Source organism: Paramacrobiotus metropolitanus, unplaced genomic scaffold, assembly GCF_019649055.1.
Source record: "Paramacrobiotus metropolitanus isolate TYO unplaced genomic scaffold, Prichtersi_v1.0 Parri_scaffold0000149, whole genome shotgun sequence".
NCBI classification, from domain to species: Eukaryota; Metazoa; Tardigrada; class Eutardigrada; order Parachela; family Macrobiotidae; genus Paramacrobiotus; species Paramacrobiotus metropolitanus.
Genome location: NW_026570369.1, coordinates 229,111 through 253,334, shown reverse-complemented (window position 1 = coordinate 253,334; position 24,224 = coordinate 229,111). Strand labels below are relative to the sequence as shown.

At 44.5% G+C, this 24,224-nt stretch overlaps 1 protein-coding gene and 1 long non-coding RNA gene across 2 annotated transcripts; one reads left to right on the top strand and one right to left on the bottom strand.

The window, feature by feature from the left end:
* Nucleotides 1-572: 572 nt before the first annotated feature.
* On the bottom strand, nucleotides 573-2,677 carry LOC129599593 (uncharacterized). The gene is made up of 2 exons (XM_055497876.1): nucleotides 2,205-2,677; nucleotides 573-1,299 (listed from the first exon to the last, which is right to left on the bottom strand). The coding sequence occupies exons 1-2, from the start codon at nucleotides 2,675-2,677 to the stop codon at nucleotides 573-575; spliced, it is 1,200 nt and encodes a 399-aa protein (XP_055353851.1).
* Nucleotides 2,678-10,265: 7,588 nt separating this feature from the next.
* LOC129599588 (uncharacterized) lies at nucleotides 10,266-14,897 on the top strand. Its single transcript, XR_008691930.1, has 2 exons — nucleotides 10,266-11,466; nucleotides 14,507-14,897. It is a non-coding gene; the product is annotated as an uncharacterized LOC129599588 (long non-coding RNA).
* Nucleotides 14,898-24,224: the final 9,327 nt, after the last annotated feature.

The following is a 24,224-nucleotide window of genomic DNA, read 5'->3' as shown; positions in this document are numbered from 1 at the left end:
CCATAGACGCTGGACACAGCCAGCTCGGATAACGAACATTGCTACTGGTCGGCCATGGACTAAGAAAAACCATGAATCACTGCGGCATGGCGGCCTTGGTGTTTCTGCCAACCGGTGCAGGGGCTACACTTACAGACCCCTCCCCTGTATATGAACGGTATTTCGGAATTTGTCCGTTTGCTTTCGCAGCCAGAAAACAGTCAGCGTTTGTTTGCTTGGCTTTGCTTTCGCTTAAAAGACCCAGTCGAAAAGTGCATCAGATTCAGTACCATGTGGTGCGATAATCAAATTGGAATTAGTTTATTGTACAGGAAAACAGTACGGTACAATGTTTAAATTAGTGAATCATGAATTAAAACGTACAGTTCGCAGATACTTAACACTTCATGCAAAGCTACAAAAATAGTTTAAATATAGAAAAAATGACTCGCGTCAGTTGCAGGTATTCACATAAACAGGCACGCAAAAACTTCACTAGCAGATACAAATAAATTACGCCCTAAAGCAGAGCAAAAGGCGAAAAGCATTCCCAGCATCGCAAAACCCAGCATTTACAGGCACGCCGTACATGATCAGTCATCCAAACCAGCGGGCCACTCGCTATCACTGTCGTTCTCCGAATCGTCTCCCATTCCATATGCCGCTGCGATGTGACGATTTTCCCTCAGCACGTACTCATAATTGTCGTCACGAGCGCTAAATTCCTTCCCATCGCACACCGATGGAAGACGGTGTTGCAGCGGCAGACAGAAGGTCTTCTGTGCGTAATCCCCTCCCGCCACTTCTTCCTGTAGTTCCTTGGACATTGGTATATCCATCACGGTCCACTGGTTAGTCTCGGCATCGTACGCTTCAAAGGACGTCAGCGCCCGGTTCCGCTGATTATCCCCGTCGACGTGGGTGGTCCCACCGTACACCCAGATCTTCCCGTCCTTGATGAAGACGCAGTGACGATAGCGTGCCACGTTCAGATCCGCAATACGCTCTGGCCAATACCCGTGGGCCAACGAGATGCGGTAGCAAGCAGTGGTCACGTTGGGATCGCTGTCTAGGTACTCCAAGGGATCGTCGAACACGCAGCCGCCCGTGAAGTACAAGTAGCCTTGGAAGACGACGATCCCGCTGTCATGATGGAATATGTCTTTATCTGTCCAGCTGGCATGGTTCTTCCACGTGTTGCTGTGGATGTCGTAGGATTCCACGCAACTCTGCGGGTGGTTATCGTGCTTCTCGTCCACGGATCCGACCGACAGGAACCAGATTCGGCCGTTGGGGAGCGCGAAGGCCTGCATAGCATCACTACGAAAAATATGTCAAATAAGATGCGATTACGAAATAATTAGAACAGTACAATTCTTATTTCGTGCACAAAGAATGCGACACCGATTACGGCAGCAGGCACAATTTGGCGGTGGTAAAGGTAAACTCGAAAAAGATAGACTGAAACGGCAAAGGTAAATTGGCCGATCCACAATAAGCGGTCATAAAATGACTTGTATTAATTTTCCATCTGTACATAATATTATTTTGCTCAAAGCAAACTGAGATAGCAAAAACACTCCACTAAATATCCGGTTATCGGTAATTTAATAACTTACAAATTACAATGGACTTCAAAATTTTGTTACATTCGGTCCGGGACCGAATGACCAATAGAAATAAATGGCCAAGACCAAATGACCAATAAACTGGAAACGCGCAGTATTTGAACACTTGCTGTTTGCGCATTTTCCAACACCATCGATATCTCAACGAAAGAGAAAAATTTCATGAATTTTGATACGAAACAGGATGGGACAGAAACCGACGCATCTAAAGTTTCTCGTAGACAGAGCATACGTTTTCTGTGTGAAAACTGAAACCAAACCGTGGATTCAAATGCTATGCTTTGTCTACGAGAAACTTTAGATGCGTCGATTTTCTGTCAGATCCCATAAAAGCTAACTTGTTTGGTATCAAAATTCATAAAATTTTTTTCTCTTTCGTTTGAGATATCGGTGGATGGTTTTTGTTGGGAAATGCGTGAGGTGCAAGTGTTCGAACTCAACAGGCCGATGGCCAGCCCGGAATTTGGCTGATTGAGTACAGATAAACAGCTGGTTGCGCGCGTTTTGTGAGTGTAACAAAATTTTGAAGTCCATTGTAGTTTTGCTTAACAAATATCGAAATGGAAAGAAGGCACCAAGATTGAGGAACAAACTCACCGATTATACCGTAAGGCAAATCCATGTTTCTCGTACGTGTAAAACGGGATCTGTCCGACCCGACGCACTTTTCCAGTGGGCATATCGTGGCAGTACCAATTTTCGCCGTCTCCACTAGCTCTACAAGCACGGTAAAGCCGGTCTCCCACCGCCGCCACGCACAAGGTCGCAAGAAACGGCGAATTCACCACGACAGGACGTGTGCTGCCGGTGATACAGTCCATCGCGATCACCTGTTTCTCACATGAATCTCCAGTAGCGACGATCAGCTCACGTCCCACGGCCACCGCAAAACCGTCCGCTTTGAGCTTGGACCCGCATTCGGCCAGTGTCGCCTGCAGCGGTGAATCCATTTTGGTCAGTTCGTTGCGGATGAAGTCGAAGCGAAGGAGCTGATGCGGATGTCCTTGGCGCATGTGGCAGAAGATGACTTCTGTCGGAATGGCCCGCTTCAGCGACGGTCCACCGCCCATCAGACCGTGGCGTCGATCGTCGAGAATCTGGGTCAACGCTTTATTCAAAGGCCCCGAGGAGGAGGCTTTCAGAGACTCCATGTCCAGATGATCCCAGACTAAGCACTCATCCAGCAGCTGATGCTGGTGCTGTTTGCGCCCCTTGGGGTCGCGCATGCACCAACGCAACACAGCCTGCGAATGTGGAACGAGTATACACTATGCAGTTTAGCAGTTTTAACTGAAACGATACTTTCCTCCATTCAGATAATCCAATACAATATTAGAAAATTACAGACATGCTAGGAGGCCGGTGCCACCGCCCAGGATAGTGGGGCTGCGTGGATGCCGCACCGTCTCTCCGGTCTGTTTTTTCCGATATTCGACTGTGTATTAAAATACACAGTCTCATTCCGTGATTTTGCCTTCTCCTAGCCAGGAATATCCTGACTAGTCGACAGTGTTTTCCTCTCTGTTTCCCTTCTGGGCAGATTCCCATCCTGCGGATGGTGTAGATTTTGTTGGGCACCTTGCCTTTATTAAAAATCGTCATTTTTAATAAAGTTTGTTTGGTAGCGCGGTCGCATTTCCTTCGCACTTCTGTGCATCGTAATCGCCACGCTTACACACATACAGTAGTTTAAGGTGAGTTGAATATATCGAAATTTGTTATTCTGACTCATAATTAGGCATATTCTTTTTAAATCTTGATCATTTATCAAAACGTATTTAATAATATTTATATAAACGAAAATTGTTACTTACAAATTTGGCATCTAAGTTAATTCTGCTCCATAAAGCACGCTAACCTGATACACAGCTGCTTCTGATTCTGGCACAAACTCCTCATCGGTCAGCAAGTCCTTGATCTCTTCGGCACTGCACTTAAGAAACTCATCGGAATCGGTAAAAAAGGTGCGGCGTGGATGGTGCTGAACAATCTCCCTAAAGGTCATTCTCTCCAAATCCATCAGTCCGTCCCGACGAGCCAGACGCCACAGGCGGTACAGGTTCCCTGATCGCTCCATTATCTCGCGCAGGATATCCTCGGCCATTTCCACCGCTTCATCCATTTGCAGGTATTTGGCGGCCATCCACACTTTGACGGCGTCCTTGCGTTCAACCGACAACGTGGGCTTTGAGTCTCCACGACTCAGGTGTTCCACCAGTTTGACCAGCGTTTGAAGATGGACGTTCTCGGGTTGTTGCAGCTCGATACTGGCGGCGCCGCTCTCCTGGAAATTCCCGTCCAACATGGCGGCGAAGTACGGGGATCCCCGGATAAGAGCATCTTTGTTGACGGATAATGTCGCGTTACCAATTCGCAGCTGCATAGTCGTTGGCTTCTGCTGTTGCTGACGCGCGGGCTTTGACTTCTTGGGGCGCGCACGAGGCTTGGCCATGGTGGAGAAATCAGGGAATATGTTGGCAAATCAGTCTTCTACAATGCACACGGTTACGATGAGGTTAGGTAAATTAATGTAGATCGGAGCGTGAAACTTAAAACGTAAAGTAGTCAGAAGACTGGGTAGTTCGCAACTGGAAACGTGGCTGAGTTAGCTCAACCACCAACATAAAGGCATCTATCCGCACTAGGGTAGTTTGTATTCACAGAATGTGCGTACCCTGTTATAAAAGAATGGTAATTGCTGTACTATCCATTGAGGATTCGCGGAAAAGCGGTACAGTACGTGTTCGTACGCAGTACAAGTCTACCGGAGAACAAGCAAGACGTGTAGAGATAGTGTCATGATGCAATATTGATTTTGACGCTGGATACATATGCTTAATTAAATTTAACGTTAATTTCGTTGTGAGTATGCTTTAAAAATATAGAATAATATCTACTATTAGGCAAAACGATTTTTTTTCTGTTTCCGTCTTAAGGTTTGGCACTGAGAGCATACGTGGTTAACATAGCCGCCTACGAGAAATCTTTAAATCAAATTAAATGACTTCTCCATAGACAGCCATGCTAATTACGTAGGCACATAGTGCGCAACCCTAAAATAAAATCGAAAAAACATTTGTTATGCCTACTAGTATATATTATTCTGTATTTTTAAAGCATATTCAAAAAACATTAACGCGAAAATTAACAAAGTTATGAATTTTTGAAAATTTGAGTTATAGCATATGTGTCTATGGGCCAGCGTCAAATCTTCACCGTCACGAATTTTATTGCGCAATCATGATGTGGTGCACTGGCATATCTCTGTACACGCAAGACATGACATACCGTATAGCCCTCTTTGACATACCGTATAGCCGGTTGCGCAACCGGATTAAACAGGGCCTAAAAACTTGTGCTCACATAGCACAAAATGTGCTCACATAAAGGTGCATGTGCTCACCTAGATCGCAACTTGTGCTTAAAAATTAGCAATAGTCCCCCTTCTGTGTAATTAACCGGCTTCTAATTGTTTTAAGAGTGCAAAAGATTTCACGAACAAACAAGTGAAAGCTATAAGCCAATGCGTGTCACGTTACCTTCCACTGGGAGATGTGGCAGACGGCATGTTTTATACTTAGTAACCACACTTCTGACGATGCACAGCTTACATGCTCAATAGTGCTACGCGCGCTGTTTATACAAATAGCATTTGTATAAATGACTTTCGTGCGCAGTTAGTAGAGTGCATAGGGTCGTATAATACTGAAAAATAAATCTTTAATCAGCGAACTCAGAGAAACAGCTGCGTTCTTATATTTGACCTCCAGTTGGCAGAATCAGGTGGAAAATTAAAGATTTACACAAGCCACGTACGGTATTTGCTTGCTTTGATTGTGTCATTTGATGTACAAGCATTGTGTGCTTCAACTTTCACGGGATGATCTGGTGGTCATTTGATAGAACGCCCCTTTCGGCTAGACATGCGGTATTCTAGTAGCTGTACCAGCAACAATTGTCCATTTACCGATAGAGTTAAATAGGGAATGCCATCTGCGTAATGGAAACAATAGCCACATTTATAATACTTTTTTCTCATTTCCGCTTTTGGATTTACCCTGCGAAACAGCATTATTATTAAGTTCAACAAATGCTGCAATGCGCTATTGTGCATTTGAGTTATGTAGCGCCAGAAATTGTGGAAGTGTGGTTACTTAAAAACTTTCCCAATGTCTACTGGCCAATCTCCCAGTAACTGAAAACGTTTAAACGTGGTGGGTGTTGGCGCATATATCTCTCTACTGGTCGATATTTTTACAGTCTCTACTTGTAGCACTTGTGATCTTAGTCAACCATTAGAGTATCTTAGCGATTCAGCTCGTGGTTATCTTAGTTTACTTCATCTTTATCAAAGACCAGTTCGCCCGGTCCAAAACTTACACCGTTGCTGAATGTCAGCCGTAAGGTCATCAATGCAGCCCCTGCCATGTTAAGAGTTCGGGGCAAAACGAATCGCAACACAAAACGCTTCGCTAGTTTCATAGACGAGTGTTGAACAAATTTGACAAACCCGAAATAGTTCGGAATAAATAACTTAATTTTATTGATTTTCTTGTAATTCCTGTTCAAAAAGCAACGTCGGCTTCGCGCTTCGCGCGAGGCCTCGATTCGGACTCAAGGGATAAGCGAAAAAAGAAAAACACATCCGCTGTCGTACTTACAGAACTCTTGCACAAAAAAACTAACAACTCCAACTATCTCACAACTCGTGTTTTTTGTATTAAATGCCAGTTTTACTGGGTAGGCATTCCTATAAAATTTTCTGTAAATTTGCCAACGTGTACAATCTCCTGAGTGATGACAATTTCAGCCAATATGAAAATAAAGAGCAAATAATCAATACCCCCCTCTTTGCGAAATTAAGTGTGCTCACATAGATTTTGAAGATTTTAGGCTCTGGGATTAAAAGGTGGCTGCTATTGGCTGCATGCACGGCTGCTGTACAACCAGTCATCTCTATTCGCTGTACTTACTAAAAATTCTTTCATGTTAGTAATGCGGAAACTATCAGCGATTTCCAGTTCATTCGGTTAAGATTTATCGGTATCCCCGGCTTGGGTTCGAGATTTCTACCTGACGAATGCTTCCCTATAACAGATGGACAGGAACAGATTCACATACAAGTATATTAGGAAAACCAAAAAGAAGAAATTTCAAAAAGACGTATCATCTGCGCAGGCACAATGCCGGTATGGAGTAATCTCTATTTATTTGAGTTAAGGAGACACTGAAGCACGAAGGGATTATTATGTCGTCCAGTTAGGGAACACGTATATTAATTTATTCTATTTCAATATAAAGATGTGTGAGGCGAGGGATCACTAGCGTTCACGCCTGTGGCGCCAGGCGCTGCGCCATCGGATTACGTGTCTGTGTTGTGTCTCGCTTCTGATTGGCTTGTGTTTTGTTAGTGGGCGCGGCATGGCGCACGTGCTGAGCAGTGTTGATTTGGCTCTCCGATCGATGATCGAGCTGCATCGATCAGTGTTGATTTTCTGTTATCGGAAATTTCAATATTATTAAAGTTGGCAATTAGCTGTGTGAGCGTCGTGTGTTATTGCATTGCTCGCAATACAGAGGGTGAGCCGCCCGCATTGGCACACTTTTGGTAGGAAATTATTTGTGACTTTTGGACTCAAGTCCTGCTAAATCCGCTGATGCAGTTTTTTCCCTTAGCTCTCTGTGAACGGAAAACAACTAATTTTCCATGAAGATTTTGCGCACACGTGGCATAAAGTGACCACAAGTGTCCGCGACCGGCGAAAAAAACGCAGACAAAACGTTTCACTTTGTATTTTTGTTTTTAAATGATTATTAAATGAAGCAAGCATTTTTTTGGTCACATTCAGTTCCTAATTTTAGAAGATTTTAAGGGCTATATGAAAAAGTATAATGTTGTGTGAAAACCTTTTCAGGATCCTGAGGGAAAAACAGAAGTATTAAAAAATTGGGGATTTACACTTTCAATGAAGCGGCTGGCCTTTGCAGTGGGAAACTCGTGACAAAAAAACCGCCGATGCCGATTTCGCTTTGATATAAACAAATATTTATTTAGACAGGCTTGTAGAAGATATTCTATGAAATTCAGGACGAATGGACTATTTGTTAGAGAATGGCAGATGTTTTCTGGACTTCCGGTCAGTTTTGGGAGCCGACGCCTAGAAAAACTCAACCGTGGCTTTGATCAAAACCGAATTACACTTGTCTTAAAGAGCATTGATTCTTTAACACTTTAATGCATTTCGTATGTACTGATCGGTAAAGGGGGATTTTTAGGATTTGTTTTGCGAAAGGCATTCCAGTTTTGAAGTGCACTGTTTTACTACCCCGCTCCAGGTTTTTCTTCCTGGATTTTGAAAGGCATCCTTTACTAAGCTCAGATTAATTTATCAAGTACAAAATACCCAGGCTATCGGGTAATGTTTTTGAAAAAGTTGTTGTAGACGAAAGGAAGTTTTAAAAAATGAGTTCGTGCAGTGTGCCAATGTGGGTGGCTCACCCTCTGTACTTACAGCATTGCTCGCTACGCAGGATCTATTCCGTTTAGGTCTCTGTATCTGGATCACACTGTGGTCTAGCATTAGAGATGCAAATAAGTAGGAAACGTAGTGTTTCCTACGTTAATTTTCAGGGTACAAGAATTTACCATTAGCTGCCGGCAGAGTACGGAATGGGAGGATTTTGCCAATCTGTGATTAGTTCAGTCTGGTGCGGATTGATTGAAAACGTCGATAGTTCCGAAGTGGCTATTTTACCCCAGTGTTTGTGGCAAAATAGCTTTTGGCTATTTTGCCCCAGTATGTGGGGCAAAATAGCCTTTTGCTATTTTGCCCCACACTGCGCTAAAATAGCCTTCAGCTATTTTGCCCCAGTATAGTCCGCAGTATAGCCGTTAGCTAATTTGTCAAACACTCTATTCGAATAAATTGTGCCGTTCCCGGCTGTGCCGTTCCCGGCTGTGCCGTTCCCGGCTGTGCCGTTCCCGGCTGTGTTGTTCCCGGCTGTGCCGTTCCGGCTGTGCCGTTCCCGGCTGTGCCGCGGTTGTGCTGTTCCCGGCTGTGCTGTTCCCGGCTGTGCCGTTCCTATTGTGCTGTTCCCGGCTGTGCTGTTCCCGGTTGTGTTGTTCCGGCTGTGTTGTTCCCGGTTGTGCCGTTCCGGCTGTGTTGTTCCCGGTTGTGTTGTTCCGGTTGTGCCGGCTGGCTGTTGTCCATTGTGTTGTTCCTGGACAGTTGTTCCTATTGTGTTGTTCCTGACAGTTGTTCCCGGCTGTGCTGTTCCTATTGTGTTGTCCCTGACAGTTGTTCGGCTGTGCCGTTCCCCATTGTGTTGTTCCTGGCTGTTGCCTTCCTGCCGTTGTTCCCGGCAGTTGTTCCCTGGCTGTGCCGTTCCGGTGTGCCCCGTTGTGCGTTGTTCCGGTGTTTGTTCCCGGTGTTGTCTGACAGTTGTTGTGTTGTTCTGATGTGCCGTTCCTTATTGTGTTGTTCCTGGCCAGTTGTTCTGGCTGTGCTGTTCCCGGCTGTGCCGTTCCCGGCTGTGCGTTGTTCCTGGCTGTGTTGTTCCGGCTGTTGTTCCTGGCTGTGCCGTTCCCGGCTGTGCCGTTCCCGGCTGTGTTGTTCCCGGCTGTGCCGTTCCCGGCTGTGCCGTTCCCGGCTTTTGCTTGTAATAGCGATGGAAAACATGTTGGTCGCACCCGTTGTCATGCAAGTACGGTACGGTTGCACTTTACTTTACTGTTGTACGGTATTAAAGGTTGCTATGTAACGTACCATGCGCAGAACAGCACCGCAGTACGATACTCCTGCGCATAGCCACTTCGTAAATCGTCATAGCTTTTTAACCAAACAATGTTGCCATGTAAACCAACTAAAAAAAGGTTTACGAAAGTTTAGGTCCTTTCTTTCTTCATGGTCTGTACATTACAAGTCACAACTGTTCACTAAAGTCCAGCATAGGGGGTTTCTGCGCAGTGTATTGGGTTTTTAGTATACGTTCTGCATACTAATACATTGTAAATACGTTGTACGGAATATACACTCTGTATATAAAAATCCAATACACTGCGCAGCAATCCCACAGTATTATATAATATTGTAATTGCTCAAGTAAATGTAGGGATTTCAGTACCTAAGTAATCCCTGCACTTGCTGACGTCAGCCGGCCCGACTTTGGCGTGGCTGTGCATGGTGCTTATGTACCGCGCCGCAGAAAGCAGCAGCAGCAGAAAGTACAGGGATTATTTAGTACATTACATTATTAATGGTACATACACTACCGACATCCCCTCATATAAGAAATTGCCCGTATGTTTACCGCTGCCTGGGTTGCCATCGAGCAGAAGTACTGCACGTGAGCAAATACCGAACTACCACTACCGTGCAGCGAAAAAGCCCGGTACGTGCGAGAATGCCCGAACATCCGAACTAACACCTCCGTCCAATGAAAGAATGACAGAATTACAGATTTTATGTAATACAATTCATGTACTCCGTTAGGTAAATGAGCAACCGACTTGACAACACTATTAAGTACAAAGAGTGGATTAGGCTAGTGAGTAACTGCACAACTACTGCCCAGTATACCGAGGTCGTTAGGCAACTGAGTAACCAAATCTACCAACTATCTAATGCAGAGCCCGTTAGGTGAATGAGTGACTAGCATTCTCTATTGTCCAGTGCACAGATCCCGTAAGGAATTGAGTGTCCGAGTCATCAGTTTTGCCTAGCAAATAAAACTGTTAAAGAAAGTTCTTGACCGAGCTGCTGCCACTGCTCAGCAAACGCAGCTGCTAGGAAATCAGTGACCTTTCTGTTGCACAGAACCTCAGCTGAGTGATTAGCCGTACTACCACGGTGATAGTTCCACCTCAATCCATTTTCACCTCAGCCTCTTGTGGGTGAGTGACTACCAAAGACTAGTAGCGAATTGTTGGTTGTTCTGATTATCTGGCAGCAAGGATAAACCTTTCTGAATGGATGGCGTTAGTGATGAAAGGTCAATTTTATGAGAAAAATTCGGTAACATATCTTTAATCACGATTAAGAAAACTCGAACGCGATAACTGCTGCTGCTTCCTTTAATGCTATGTATAGCAGTAATTCTGGGACGAAATGCAACCACGTCAGGCGTCCAGCATCTACGCAATGGACTACTTTCAATGTGGATGTAGTGATGACGCTGTCATAGAAGAACATGCCAATAAAAAAAGCTTCATACAAAAGAAACGAAACAGATCCCGGATACACATCTGGACATTTCGATAGCCAAAAAAAGTGAAACACAACAAAGTGTTACAAAAATTCTGTAACAGCCTTGGACGACACGAACCAAAGAAAAAACCACTGAACAAACTACCTTTTCCGTACCACTCGGATTACGGCTCGGCAATCTCCTCGAAATCCAAGTTTTCGACCAAATCGGAAACTGTCAGGCTTTCGTCGCTTTTGCAAAAGTTGCAAAGCCAGTTTTTATCCAATGGTCGCGGATCCATTTGTTTTTCTACGCAAGTACGATGAAAGAGCTTGATTACACACATCTTGTTTGCGCACTTGATCATTGGTTCAGTGTGGAAGGCATCCAAAAATTCGGTTGGCATCTTCGGCATACGACAATAGCAATATATCTTGACCATCTTGGCTTTTTCCCAGCTTGGACGAATTGTGCAGCTGTAGGAACGATCGGCAGCAGACGGGAATCCGGTACCTTGGCTGAACGATCCTGCTTCAAGCCGCTCAACGAGATAATTTCGGCATTTCTCAAACGGCTGCTCACTATCCTGCAACAGTATCACATAACGCAGCTAAAGTTGCTGTTATTTGGTTAACGCCGAGATGGTTCATTTGACCATCTTTGCCTTTCCAAGGTAAGATTGACAGCAAGATAAACATATAAGTAGCCATCGTTTTGCGCAAACGGTAGTGCCACTGCATATCACAAGTATTGACCTTACACGAGCCTTGTATCCGTAGGACGGTGCGTTTACTTAAACAGACGAAGCGTGCTTTCTGTGATATCTACCGTTGGTGTCAATGGCATGGAAATAGTAAAAACAAATTTATTGAGCGCAGTATGATATTTAGAATTTTAAAAATTTTATGTAGTAGACTTGTCTGAGACGTCGTTCGATTGCAGAAATATAAATGAAAAATGTGAGAGGCTCGTTGAGTTTTAGAAAAGCAATTAACAACGAACAAGCACCAAATCAGCTTAAAACCAACTAGCGGTAATGAGATTACTTATTGACGACCAGCGTGCCCATCACAACATGCGAGTACATATGCTGTTTTAAAACTGTCTCCGCTCATAGCGTCTGCGGAAGACTGCTAAGGTCATATAGAGCAGCGAGACGGTATTCCGATTCCCTGCCGGATTGTGTCGTGCATATTTTTCTCATCTTTACTTTCTATTTTGCGTGTGCAAAACCTAAACGCAATAAATAGTTTGCTGTGATGTCGGAAGAAAAATTAATGATGTACGATGCGCAGAACAGCTGCGTGAACGCTGGCCAATACATATAGCGGTTAAAACCAATTGTGCAACTCTTCTAGCCCGACGTCTACTCAGTTTTGCATTTGCCCATTGTACGTAACGATTGCGTGGTGTAGCGGCTACTCTAAAACCGATTTTGAAACACGTTGAAACCTTTCTGGACTTTACACAACGCACAGATCAGGAAGCCAATACTACCATCATGTTTGAGAGCTTACCTTCTGCAAGTCGAACGTCATATATGTCGGATCTTGGCCTCTGCATAGGAGGTCGCCGTAAGCTATCGAATATACTCCGCAGTCTTTACCGTTTCGTTGTCGTTGCACCATCGGCGTGTACAACCGGATATCTTCAAATGCGGGAGGAAGATGAAGGATCGAAGCAATGGCCTGTTTCATAAACGTCGTGACAGACATCATGAGACTGTCGAAGATATTAACGTAATTTTCGGGTCCGTTGTGGACGTTAGTAAGCGTGACCCAATGGTTGCCGCCACGGTTAAGAACTTGGATCTTCTTCGAATCTGACTTATCGGGATCAAACCAGTGCAACATAGCGTTTTCTCTCCAGACCTTTATGATTTCTCGCGCTCTCTCCATCTGAGCTGCGGTCAGTTGCGGGCTGGATTCAAGCTCGAACGTGTTGAAATAACCGACGTCAATAAATCCGCCAACATGTGGATTTTCATGATGCATAATCCTGAGTGCGGCGGTAATGGTTGTTTCGCCAAGCCACCCACCTCCAGCTTTTTCCAAGATTTCTGCCCAGTGCCACAAGCCTAAATTAACTTCTTGGCAAGCTATCCAGTTGCAGTTTCTGGTTAGAGATGAGTCTGTTAAAACAATACAATATCTGACACTCGATACGCAAGCAACAAACAATCTGTAAATGGTCGAACTGCCAATTGAACGTATTTGTGCACAGAGCCCGCTAGAGAAACGAACTGTCACAAAGCTGGCTAAACAAAAGTCAGATGAAATTACCACTAATTTTCTGGACACACAGCCCGATAGGGGAATGAGTACGAGTAACAACAACTGCATCATTGACGATGCAGCTGTTTATGTTGCATGTTCTAATATACTGTATTTCGCTGCGAAAACCTCATTACGAACAATTGTTTTCCAGTATCTTGGTAACTGCTGGCCGCTTTCCTGCATGGCTCCACCGGTTAAACACGAGTTGCTGGCCAACCGTTAATCCAGTTTCCAAATTTCATTTTTCACGAATCGGGTAACGTTAAGTTTTCTTTCGTGGCATGCTCTCTGACCATTACTGTAACATCATGAGCGGTGCCAGTACTCAGAATCATTTCAGCAACAAATAGCGCAATGACAGGAGAATACCGCCGTATCGGTAACCAAAAAAACCGACTGTTGCTTGAAGCGGCGAGTATAAGTGGACACCGCCCTTTCATCCTTTCACATAGGGTAGCGGTGGCGGTGACAACACAGCCGTTTTACGTGTGCTTTAAAAATTATTAGGAATGGAAACTGCTGACCTAGAACTACCACAGAAAAAGGTACTTCTTTGAAACGTCAGTAGGCAGCACAACATTTGTATATGGCTACCGCGCTTATTACCACTTTATAAAGAGAGACGCTGTCCAGTAGACAGTGGACACCATAGTTAGTATATACGGCCAGGGCACATGTGTGCATACAATAGTAAGAAGGCCGGGCATATGGGCGTTAGGTGGCGGTGACCGATAGACACAAAGGTTTATAAGCGCTGAACATAGAGACGTTTGGTATGCTTCGGCCGCCAAGAAACAGCCTCGGCTTTTTTTGTCACGCTGTCACGACAACAACCTATTTTTTTCACGCTTACCGCCAATCTCGACACCAAAGGGGGCTGCCTGTTGATACCATAGCTGTACGACTGTCCACTCCATCATACCATGAGCTATGGCCCCTAGGTTTATCAACGTTCGGAAAAACATTCTCCAACCGTGACCATCTGTAGGATAAATGATGTCCCTCCGCAGATCTTCTATCCTTAGCATCCCCCTGCTCTGCCTGGTTGTTGGGTGGTCTTTCGCTATAGCTATTACCCGCTGAACCGCGTTCGTGGAAAAATAATTGGCCAGTTGCTTTATGGCTTCCAGAGCGTTGGATTCTATTTGATCTTTCGTGAAATCGACATCCTGAACCTCGTCTGAATTACTTGTACCGACTGGCATACGTTCTCCAAGATCCGATTTCGCTAAATTGCCACCGATGCCGGAGGTGAAAGGCAGTGCTAAATCTTCGCTGATCTGTAAACAGATAATTCATTATTTCCCTTACTTATCTGCGCCGCCCTGTCGGTTCCTACTAATCAGCTTTTTATTACCAAAACCGCCGTTTCGTAGCGCGTCTTTTTTGTCTTTTTCCCAGGAGTATTGAACTTCACTTTTCTTTTTCCTCCTTTAGGTCTTCCCGGAGGGTTCATTGCCATGCCCACGAGTTTGAAAGGAATCGCTTCAAACGGATCCAGGATACCTTCGCTGGCCACTGTCTTCACCTCGCTGGTGTTGTTTGTTGTCGCCTCTACAATATATGCAAGGTACGCTAAGTGCAACAGCTGTGACTGTTAAATTATAAACGCTTTAAACCGCTTATTTAACCGTCTTAGTTCGATGGCACTGTATTAAAAGTCATGAGTGTTCAATAATTAGTAGAAACGTTTTGTCTGGTGACCTTCTGTATGGGAGCCAGCTGGTGCCGGGCAAACACAACCGCGCCCTGATTTTAATTCAAGATTATGAACGTGGAGAATTGAAGCCCGAATCTGGCGCAGTTGAAATAAACCTCTAACATTTCACGTTTTGAAGCGACCTCGTTAAGTAACCGCGCTAGCGTAACTACACTTTACAGTAATTCGAAAAGCATTTGATGCGCGTTCTTAGAGCGAGCGATATCTGCGATAACTGTACATGGACTCACTAAGTGGTTGCTTAACGAGTAACCGGCCAGACTGCATTTCCACGTCTTCCTACCCATTGAAAAATATCAGATATGCTAGGCTAGACAATTTACCACAACTCCTGGTAATGGTATTTGGTCATACTTTGGCTACAACAGTAAAATGTTCTAACTTCTCAGAGAACGCGATTAGTGGGGATCTCCCTCTTAGCCGCGTTACTGAACAAGCAAAACCAGTCGAGAGCTCTGCTTAACTTAAAATATTAAAGCAGTTAGTAGTTGTGCAAGCGATCGACAATTTTGTCTAGCTATCTTCCCACTAAACAGTAGAAAACCAAGTCAGCGCAGAGCCACCAACGGCCATCTTTAAAGTTATCGAGGCAGTTATTAAAGAACGGCGTAACACATCACCCGTTTCTGCTAAATTTATAATTATTACATACATTACTTTGCACCGACCTTACCAGTATGAGCTTATGAGCTTCTAACATGCTGTTCTCGATCGGAATTAGCCTTGTTTAACGAAACTTCGATCTGTTATTATTACCTTGGCCGAATCCGTGGTCAGCCTCACCGCTTGTTTCCACAAAAGTTAGTGTCGGAATTGCATTTTCTGTAACCGTATCAGCGGCTAGATTCACAACCATATCAACTTTACGGCTGGCAGTTTCCTCTTCTGGTAAAACCGTCGACGCAAAATTGGTGAGAGACTGCTGGCATGGTGAGGTAGCTACCGTTATCGTAATGTTTTCACCCAAAACACCATCTTTAATAGCTTTCTCCAGGATATGCAATAAGTGCAGATATTCATCGTAGCGCTTCCCCGCATAAACTGCGATACCGGAACTGATTTCTTTCGCGACACTGAGCGCCTTGCTAAATCGGGCTTCGCGTGGTAGCGGAGATTTAATACCCACTTCACTATCCACGAAGTTTTCGAGGTCGTCATCCTCAAGATGAGATGCCGCATGAGTTATGATTGCTGAGCGCAGAAAGTCTGGATCAACTCCAGAGAATGAACGGTGCCACCGACCAATCGCGTCCGTGATCTGAATGTACGCGTTACACGTCTTTTCCCTGATGTACATGACGTGTTTGCATGGCAAGCCAAAGGTACAGCTGAAAAAACATGAGCACACTAGTCGGCTTTCGCTCTTTTGAACGCTGACGCTGCCTTGCTCTTGAGGTTCTCTCTGGATGATGTACACCGTATCCGTAAGAGTATTGGCAAGAGTCCAGTTTGCCTCATCGACTTCTTGGAGGTTATAATGATTTATTTCGCTCCTCAATTTTTTAATTTGAATGTGAAGAAGGCGAACAGCGCTTTCCGTCAAGAGTTTTCCGGCACGCTCCAGTTCTGCACCGAATTCCGCACAATTGACGTATGTTATCTTGGTAACGTTTTTAAAGTCGGAGTGCAACGACGACGCATCAGCCATTACCAGGAAACGGACAAGTGTTGAAATAGCTTCGCAGGTCTTCATATTAGTTCTCTGTACAGATCTGTAAAGAGATCATGTCGGTTGTCATAAGGTACTCTAACATAGAGATGGTAACGGCTCAGCCGAAGCCGTTTGAGCCGCGGCAAAGCCGGCTTTGGTTGAGCCGGCATGACGATGGAACGCGGTAATACACTGCGAACGGCTATAGTCATAGCGCTTGCACAAGCGAAATAACGGAGAGAATACACTGAATGCATTATACAGACATGAGTACACGTTCCATATGTCAGAGTAGATAGAACACGGTGACCAAAAAAGGCCCGGTTTGTAGGGTGGTACGAAATGGCCCATAGATGATGTCAGAGGTGGCGGAAACCGTGTATTTGTGAGTAAATTTGGCGACCGTGGAGAGAGAGGGGCATTTGTCAGCAATTCCACCGTGCAAATACATGTGCATTTAATCATTTTAGTGGCGGTGGTTTACGAACGGATACCACGAGTGGGATGGGGTGTGAACTTATACATATAAATCAGCAGCACATTCAGTTCGTCATGACGAGCCGGCTGCCTTGCCGTTGTGAACTCGTAGACGGTTAACTGTTTTAGTCACCGTGGATAGCGCACTCGGGCACGCAAGTCGATGAAAACTGACATAATTGTCACACAATCGTTACTTGCAAATAACGATCTTTAAATCATGCCTTTGTTACAGTTCACCCACCTTAAGACCAATTTAATCGCGCGATTTAGAGCCTCCACACGGTTAGTGGTGTTGTTACCCAAAGCGCGGACTTCTTTTCGCTTGTAAAAAGCCCACATATCCACAACTGGAAACCAGTTGCGAGCGCAGTACTCATAAAACTCCTCCGTGCAGATTTTTCCAAAGTTTTGGAGACGGACGTGGTACTCGTCCATTGATTTAGAGTACAACAATGATTGAAAGGCAACAAACATTTCTTTTTTGCGTTTTCCAGTTTCACACGATGCCGCCACTTCAAGCTTGATGCTCTTCAACACGTGGAACCAACACAACAGCACACTCACTCCCGGCAGTTCTGCCTTAAGTGCAGCCATTTCTTTGCGGTCTTTATCTATGAACACTGTTGATATACGGGCGACATTTTTGCCAGCAGTCGTTGATTTGAACAACCTTAGGAAAGTTCCGATAAATTCGCTGTTGTCCTTTGTAACAAAACCGACGGCAACTGGTCTAGTATAGCCGTTGTTGTCTTGCGCTGCTAACACGTACAACGGGTACCGCTCAGCTGTTACATTGTATGTTCCATCCATAAACAAAACTTCTGGAAATCTGTAAATCATAGTTTAATTTAAATTATCTGGAAAGTCAACATCTGAATAGATAGGTTAGGTAACTAGCTCATGGTTTAATAAGTACTGCCATTAAAACTCTAATGTTCTAGCAGTGCAGCTATTTAGCGTAATGTGAAAGAATTGAGTAAGAATTTTGCGCTGAAGAGCTGCTTGTTGCCTCCCACGTTTCCACCCCGCAGATACCCGCTGTCCTGGGAGCTCAAGCTGCAGTACGCAGCTTGCACTTAAACCATCCGGTAGATTTACAGATTTCATTAAGACTGCGTAGAGCGCGTTTTGAAACGAACAGAGTTTTACGTTTTTGAATCTGACATTCTCCACACCTTCCAACGTTTTCGATAGTATTTACCCGAAGATACTGTAATCGACTTTAAAATCAAGCAGTTAATAGCTAAACCATACTGTGGCGTGTAACTACAGCTGTAATCCATCTTGGTTGTCAAGCGGTTCAATAATTTTTTCAAGCGGTAAGATTTATCGAAAAGTGAAAGTGAACCAGTAATCGTTAAAGACCGAATGGTACGCGTAACCTTTGCCGAAAGGGTGTTATCACGACCGCGATATGGAAAACTTTTCTGTAGCTTTGGATTTCATTACCGCGAGAAAACGGCAGTAACGGGTATCCTTGTTAACCGCACTCAGAACAACTAGGTGCGGGACATTTTGCCGCACTCAGTTTCTATGCTTGACCTTTCGCTGCGAAGACAATTCGCCGCGGGCATACAAACGCTGGAACACTTCGGCTCAGGACATCGTGCTCTGAGACATTTCCCATCGGCTAAACAAACCACACGTCTTGCGGCACGGACAATTGTCTTTGTGTTTCCAAATCATGCGACAAGTTGCCACAAATTATTTCGTCGCGCTCTGTTTTACATGCGCTCGTCATTTCCAGACTGTGGCTTTTTTCTTTTATGTTTGCCATTTTTTCGGCTTCTTAGGTTAAGTTCGTGATTTCATTTAGGTTTTGTTGCTTTTACGCTTTCTATTTTTGGCTTTCATATATATTTTTCAGCTTTCCGATTCTTTCAACTTTTTCTTGGGTTATACTTAGGCGTCATTCTTAGACTTTCTTGGATTTTTTAAGATTTTCATACCCTTTCTAAGCTTTCTTAGTTTTTTTAGGTGTTCTTAGCTTTTCATGGATTTTTCAAGAATCTGGTTTGGTTTCTTAGGTATTTTGTTCCATATATTGTGTCTATTGTGTCTTTAGTCGTGTTTTCTTAAATGCTTTATTCTTTGGTGTAAGTAACTCTTTAAATTTTCGGTCGTTTTGTAAGCGCAATGACCCGTTTCGCTGATGGGCAAAATGTCTTATCGTCGAAACTCCCACACGGCGTTCGGTTGAGAATGTCTCACTGCGTGATGTCCTGTCGAAAAAACGTCCCGCAACGAAATGTCGCGGTGCGTTGCACAACAGTACTGAACACTGCCTTGTCCAGTGTTCCGTACTTCGCAATACAGTATGGCATCATACATAATTCTGAAAACAGGGCCTGCCTAGTGCGAAGCCACTCTTCTTTGCAAGTTAAAGTGGACTACAAATCATGTATACGGAAGAAAACGGTTGCTCTTATGACATTTACAAAATACCTAGCAAATGTGTCTTTCATTTTGCTTGTTACAAGAACAAGCACGTCGAGTCCACCTTCTGCGTTTGTGGAGTGCCTAATTTCCAACCCGGGGTCCGTTTCTTTTGCGTTCTGCAGGCCTTGCTGCAAAATCTCCTCATCCGATTTTGCGCCCCGGATTTTTGCTTTATCTTGAGTCCGAATGTTGTGAATGTCCTTCGGGCGAACATCTTTTCCAGTATTCTGCTTCATAGAAGCAACAATCGCGCTCACGTTCGTTCCCATGCGTAGCAACTGTTTGGCCTTCTCACGATCCGTAGCTGATAATCGTCGAACAGAAGGATAATGGGAGTGAAGTGCCTCCAACAATTCATGATTGTGCTCCAAAGAGCTCTGCGTGCAGTGAATACAATTTTCTTTTTTGCTATAGTAGAAAACAATCCGGGCAGGACAATCTTTTCGGAAGGTGTTCTGAACTGGGCGAACTTCTGTAGGATTCCGCGCTCCAGTTTTTTTTCCATGTACGCACAAAAGTTCCAGACGGAGATATTCGCCTGGCGCGTCCGAGCGGAACTGCGTATTGCCTTTACGGAAGACTTGCTTCGTTCTGCCAGTATACGAATCAAGGAACTCCATCAAACTATGCGTGTTTGGCCATTCCTGGCCGACCGAAATCCGTTCCACAGGCTCAAAACCAGAAGAGCCGGGATCATCCATCGTGACACTTATGCTGGATGCTGGAATAGATTAGCGCATACTTACAAGCCACATTAGATTGGCTTTATGGCTTTCCACATAAACTTGACACAGCTTCTCTTTTAACTGTTGTGGAAGAAAAGCTGAGACAACCTTCGGAATGCTGACGACGCGGGATACTAGTGTAACACTTAAAACTGAAAAACACGGTCTGTCCTGTACGAGGTTTTTCTGTGGTGTAGCCTGTATAGGTAACCGGCAAATCGTCCGGGCGGATGAACCGTCCGCCAGACGCTTCTGCCTGTGAGTTTACGAAGCGTTTGAGCCCCAAGGTTTTATTGAAGGTTGCAGGAGCGCGTATTTTGGTAAACCGTTTCTCTGGAGTAAATATATTCGGAGGTGAACAAATTGGCCGGGGCATATTATATTCGGGAGTTTTGCGATTCTGCGGAATCGAACGTCGAACGCGAGCAGTTTTGCAGGTTTGTTTCTTGTGGGTTTAGAATTTGATCCAAAGTTGGTTGATGTTGCAGCAAATTATGAATTGGAGATCGTAATGAATGCTTTTTGCAATTTTGCGGTGCCTGAGGCACCTTAGAAGCTCGGATTGTGCGTTCTGTTTCCGGTCTCGGTGTAACTGAATGTCAGTAAAGAAATATCGAATAAGGTTCTGAACGGAGCAGAAGGTAGTATACGCAATGGTTCTGTCGAAATGTTGTGGACATAGCGAAAGACTGTGTGAGAGGTTGTGAACGGGCACTTCGGTTCTGCAATGCGCGAAAAATAAGTAACCCGACGCGCTGGCGTTGCCGGTGCAGCGTGCTTTAGATTATTTTTCTCATTCAGTACCGTGCAGATGGCCTCATCCCGGAACGGTTGGATGGTCTGCTACTTACCGCCGTTTAAGGCACCGCAACCCGGCATGCAAAAGCATGCGACGCACGGTTTATCTTTTAGGACGATTTTTCCGATTACACACGTGAAAAAGCTGATTTTTGTTCAATGTTGCCACAAGATATCCACTTAAATAGAGCCGGTTATTTTCGTTGAACCATGTCCAGACACTCTGGTAACCTTTACATACCAGAAAATGCAAGACCATTACGACAAATACCAGTACGAACAGCAAATCACACGTTACATTATCGCAATGAAAATAAAGATGCAGTGTCATTAGTAAACGATTCAAACTGGAAAAAAGGAATTATTCCACATTTCCGGTATACTATACTGCAACAGTGGATTGAGCAGGCCCAAAGTCTTATTGCCTTGATGGTGTGTACTGTGTAGCTTCGTAATAATTCCATGCCCCCAGACGCCGGCTGAGCTGATTGCACACGTCTGTGGCGCAGAAGCAAGTGCTCTTTGATAGGAGCGTCACGGGGGGCACGAAAGCCAGAAAAAGAGACTGTAGGCACAGTTACACGCATCGTAATTTGGTTTCAGTATAATTATACTGAAACCAAATGGCACTGGCGATTTAAAGGCACAGTTACCCAAGCGCCCAAGCGCTCGGTGAAGTCCTATGATCCTATGGCAGAAGGCTTTAGATAATTTACATTACATTATTAGCATTATAATGAAGGTTTTAGGTAATTTACATTACATTAGTAGCATTATAATGAAAGTTTTAGATAATTTACATTACATTATTAGCATTATAATGCTAATAATGTAATGTAAATTATCTAAAAACCTTCTGCCATAGGATCATAGGACTTCATCGAGCGCTTGCATTCACAATATTGGTCTCGTTGCTCTGTAACGCTCCATAAGATTCAGCCCTGCACCACTGGTAGATTCACTTTTACAGAAATCTCGGCTCTGTATGTTACAGAACGCATCTAAAGTGCGTTTCGAGTAGTACTATTTTAACTTAAGTTTATGAAGTTCTAACAGCATCACAACGAAAACACAACAGCAAAATTACAACAAAAACACTTCAGATAAGCCGTCGGTGTCCGGTAAGGTGCCCATAACGCAAAGCGCGTTTCCTCTTTGAATCTGTATGGACAGTCGCTGTCGGAAAAACTCTTTGGAACGTGGTTGGCCGGTAGCCTGAGCGATCCCACGCCCTACACGGTCCCCTAGGCTTTTCGCGCCTTCACCCTGTGGGCCGTATATTTCGAACGCAGCAGCAGCAAAGTTGTATCACGGAGATAGCCAAGCGTGCTTGAGTCGCTTAGCGTTCTCGGCAATTTCGGCAGCGGCTCCAGCTGTAACAGCGGTGCGGTCGATGTATGTTGCGGCTAACGTGTCTACGCATGTAACATCGATCGCGAGTGGCTTTCCATGATCCTATGGGATTCACAATATTAGCGCACGAAACAATGAAATCATTGTGAGCTTCAGACAAGCACATTCTTCGGACAAGCACAAGTATCTTCTTCGTAAAAGGTCACAAAGTAGAAAGAAGCACATTTGCAGCAATCTCTGCAGTATGCAGTATAAGCAAAACCCGTGACGGTGTACAGCAGAGGGCACTACGTCAACACTCAACACTTTCCCAGTTTATGATTAAACAGTCGCGCGCTCCCATACTCAGAATTCCTAACTAATGGGGCGCAGTACACTGTGCAACAGTCCGATATTTTAGCTTAGTCGCAAAATGGACTGCGGCACATTCTTACACAGAAGGCTGGGTAAGGGAGCGCGCGACCGTTTACTTGTTAGTCTTAAATTGTAGTGCTGGGGAATTGTTTCTATTGCGGCAGAGCATCGAACATGGTGCCGAACCGCGGTATTTCAGTTCCTGTCCGAATGATGCTGTCCCAGGAGCCAAGTCTCCTGCTGCCTCTCACTCCCCAACAATGGCACTGCAATAAACGACAGCGAGCTAGATGATATATTCATATTGCCGCAAACTAGGTACGAGATATTTTGGCGACCATACTTCGGCACAATACAAAAACGCTAATGCTATAGTGGGGCAAAATAGCAGACGGCTATTTAGCCCACCATACTGGGGCAAAATAGCTAAAGGCTATTTTAACTCAGTGTGGGGCAAAATAGCAAAAGGCTATTTTGCCACATTGCAGAATACTGGGGTAAAATAGCCATAGCCCGATAGTTCCGAAGTAACTTATGCAGGCATGCTGTGACCCTCCCTGCCGCTGCTGCCAAAGTGCTGTTTCTTTAAATTCGTTATCGGCTCCTATCGTCTGATTTCAGTAAATTTGCAAGCGCATTCGTACACATTTTCTTGTTTACGGTTAAATTTGGCAGGAATCAGAAATGGCATTTAACGCGTAGCTCAGCTGGTTGTCGACTACTGAAAAAGTCCACGGCGTGTCAAAATCAAAACAAAATGATACACAGAGAAGCCGGCACTGCGCTAGTCCTTTGTAATACGTACTGTGTTTTACAGTAATGCTATGTTTTCCGGCAATGTGGGTTGTTCCGCCGTGCACTGGTCGTTCTTTATCAAGGCGCAGTGATGATAGCGCGCCAGTTTAGATCGGCGGTACGCTCCGAATGGGACTGGGTGTGGCTCAGAGAGACGCGGTAGCATGCGGCCGTTGCGTTGAATTCGCGGTTTCTGGAAGACACAGGTTTTGGTTGTACTCAGCACGCAACCGCCCGTGAAATACAGATAACCTGGAAGACGATAATCCCGCTGTGATGCTGGCATTGCGATCGGATCCTGCCAACTGGTGTGCTTTCTCCACGTGTTGCTAGGTATGTCGTAGAATTCCACCCAAACCGCCGGACTGCTAGCGGTCTGCTCGTCAACGGAACCCACCGACAGGAAGCAGATTCTGTCGTTAGAAAGCGCGTACGTTTCCATTGAGATACTGCAGTAAAAAGGCAAGGTATACGAGTAAGCAGCTTCTTTCGTTTTCAGTAAAACGAAATTCCACCATCGCTGCGGTGTGATCGTCTTCCATGGTTATCTCTACTTTACGGTGTCTCTGTACCTAAGTATTCTGCAGATAAAATTTGAAAAAATACAATCTATCTAGTTAAATTTTTACAATATTCATTTTGTCTTAATCAAAATTAATAAAAATCAGCACAAAAATTTCTTATAATTAACCATTTATGCGCAGAAAATATAATACGGTTGAGAGAATTATAAACACACAAAATTTTGATTTACGTTTTTAAATTTCCTGAATTTAAAATAGTTAAGATCACTTGCGGAGATTCAAGTACTTTAAGTAGATTAAGTAGTTGCGGAGATTA

Bases quoted from the DNA above. Each gene is read 5' to 3' on its own strand.
- LOC129599593 (XM_055497876.1), bottom strand. From the start codon at position 2,677: ATGGGCGGTGGACCGTCGCTGAAGCGGGCCATTCCGACAGAAGTCATC. The intron at 1,300-2,204 runs GTGAGTTTGTTC...TATTTTTCGTAG, and splicing joins TTTGCCTTACGGTATAATCG to TGATGCTATGCAGGCCTTCG.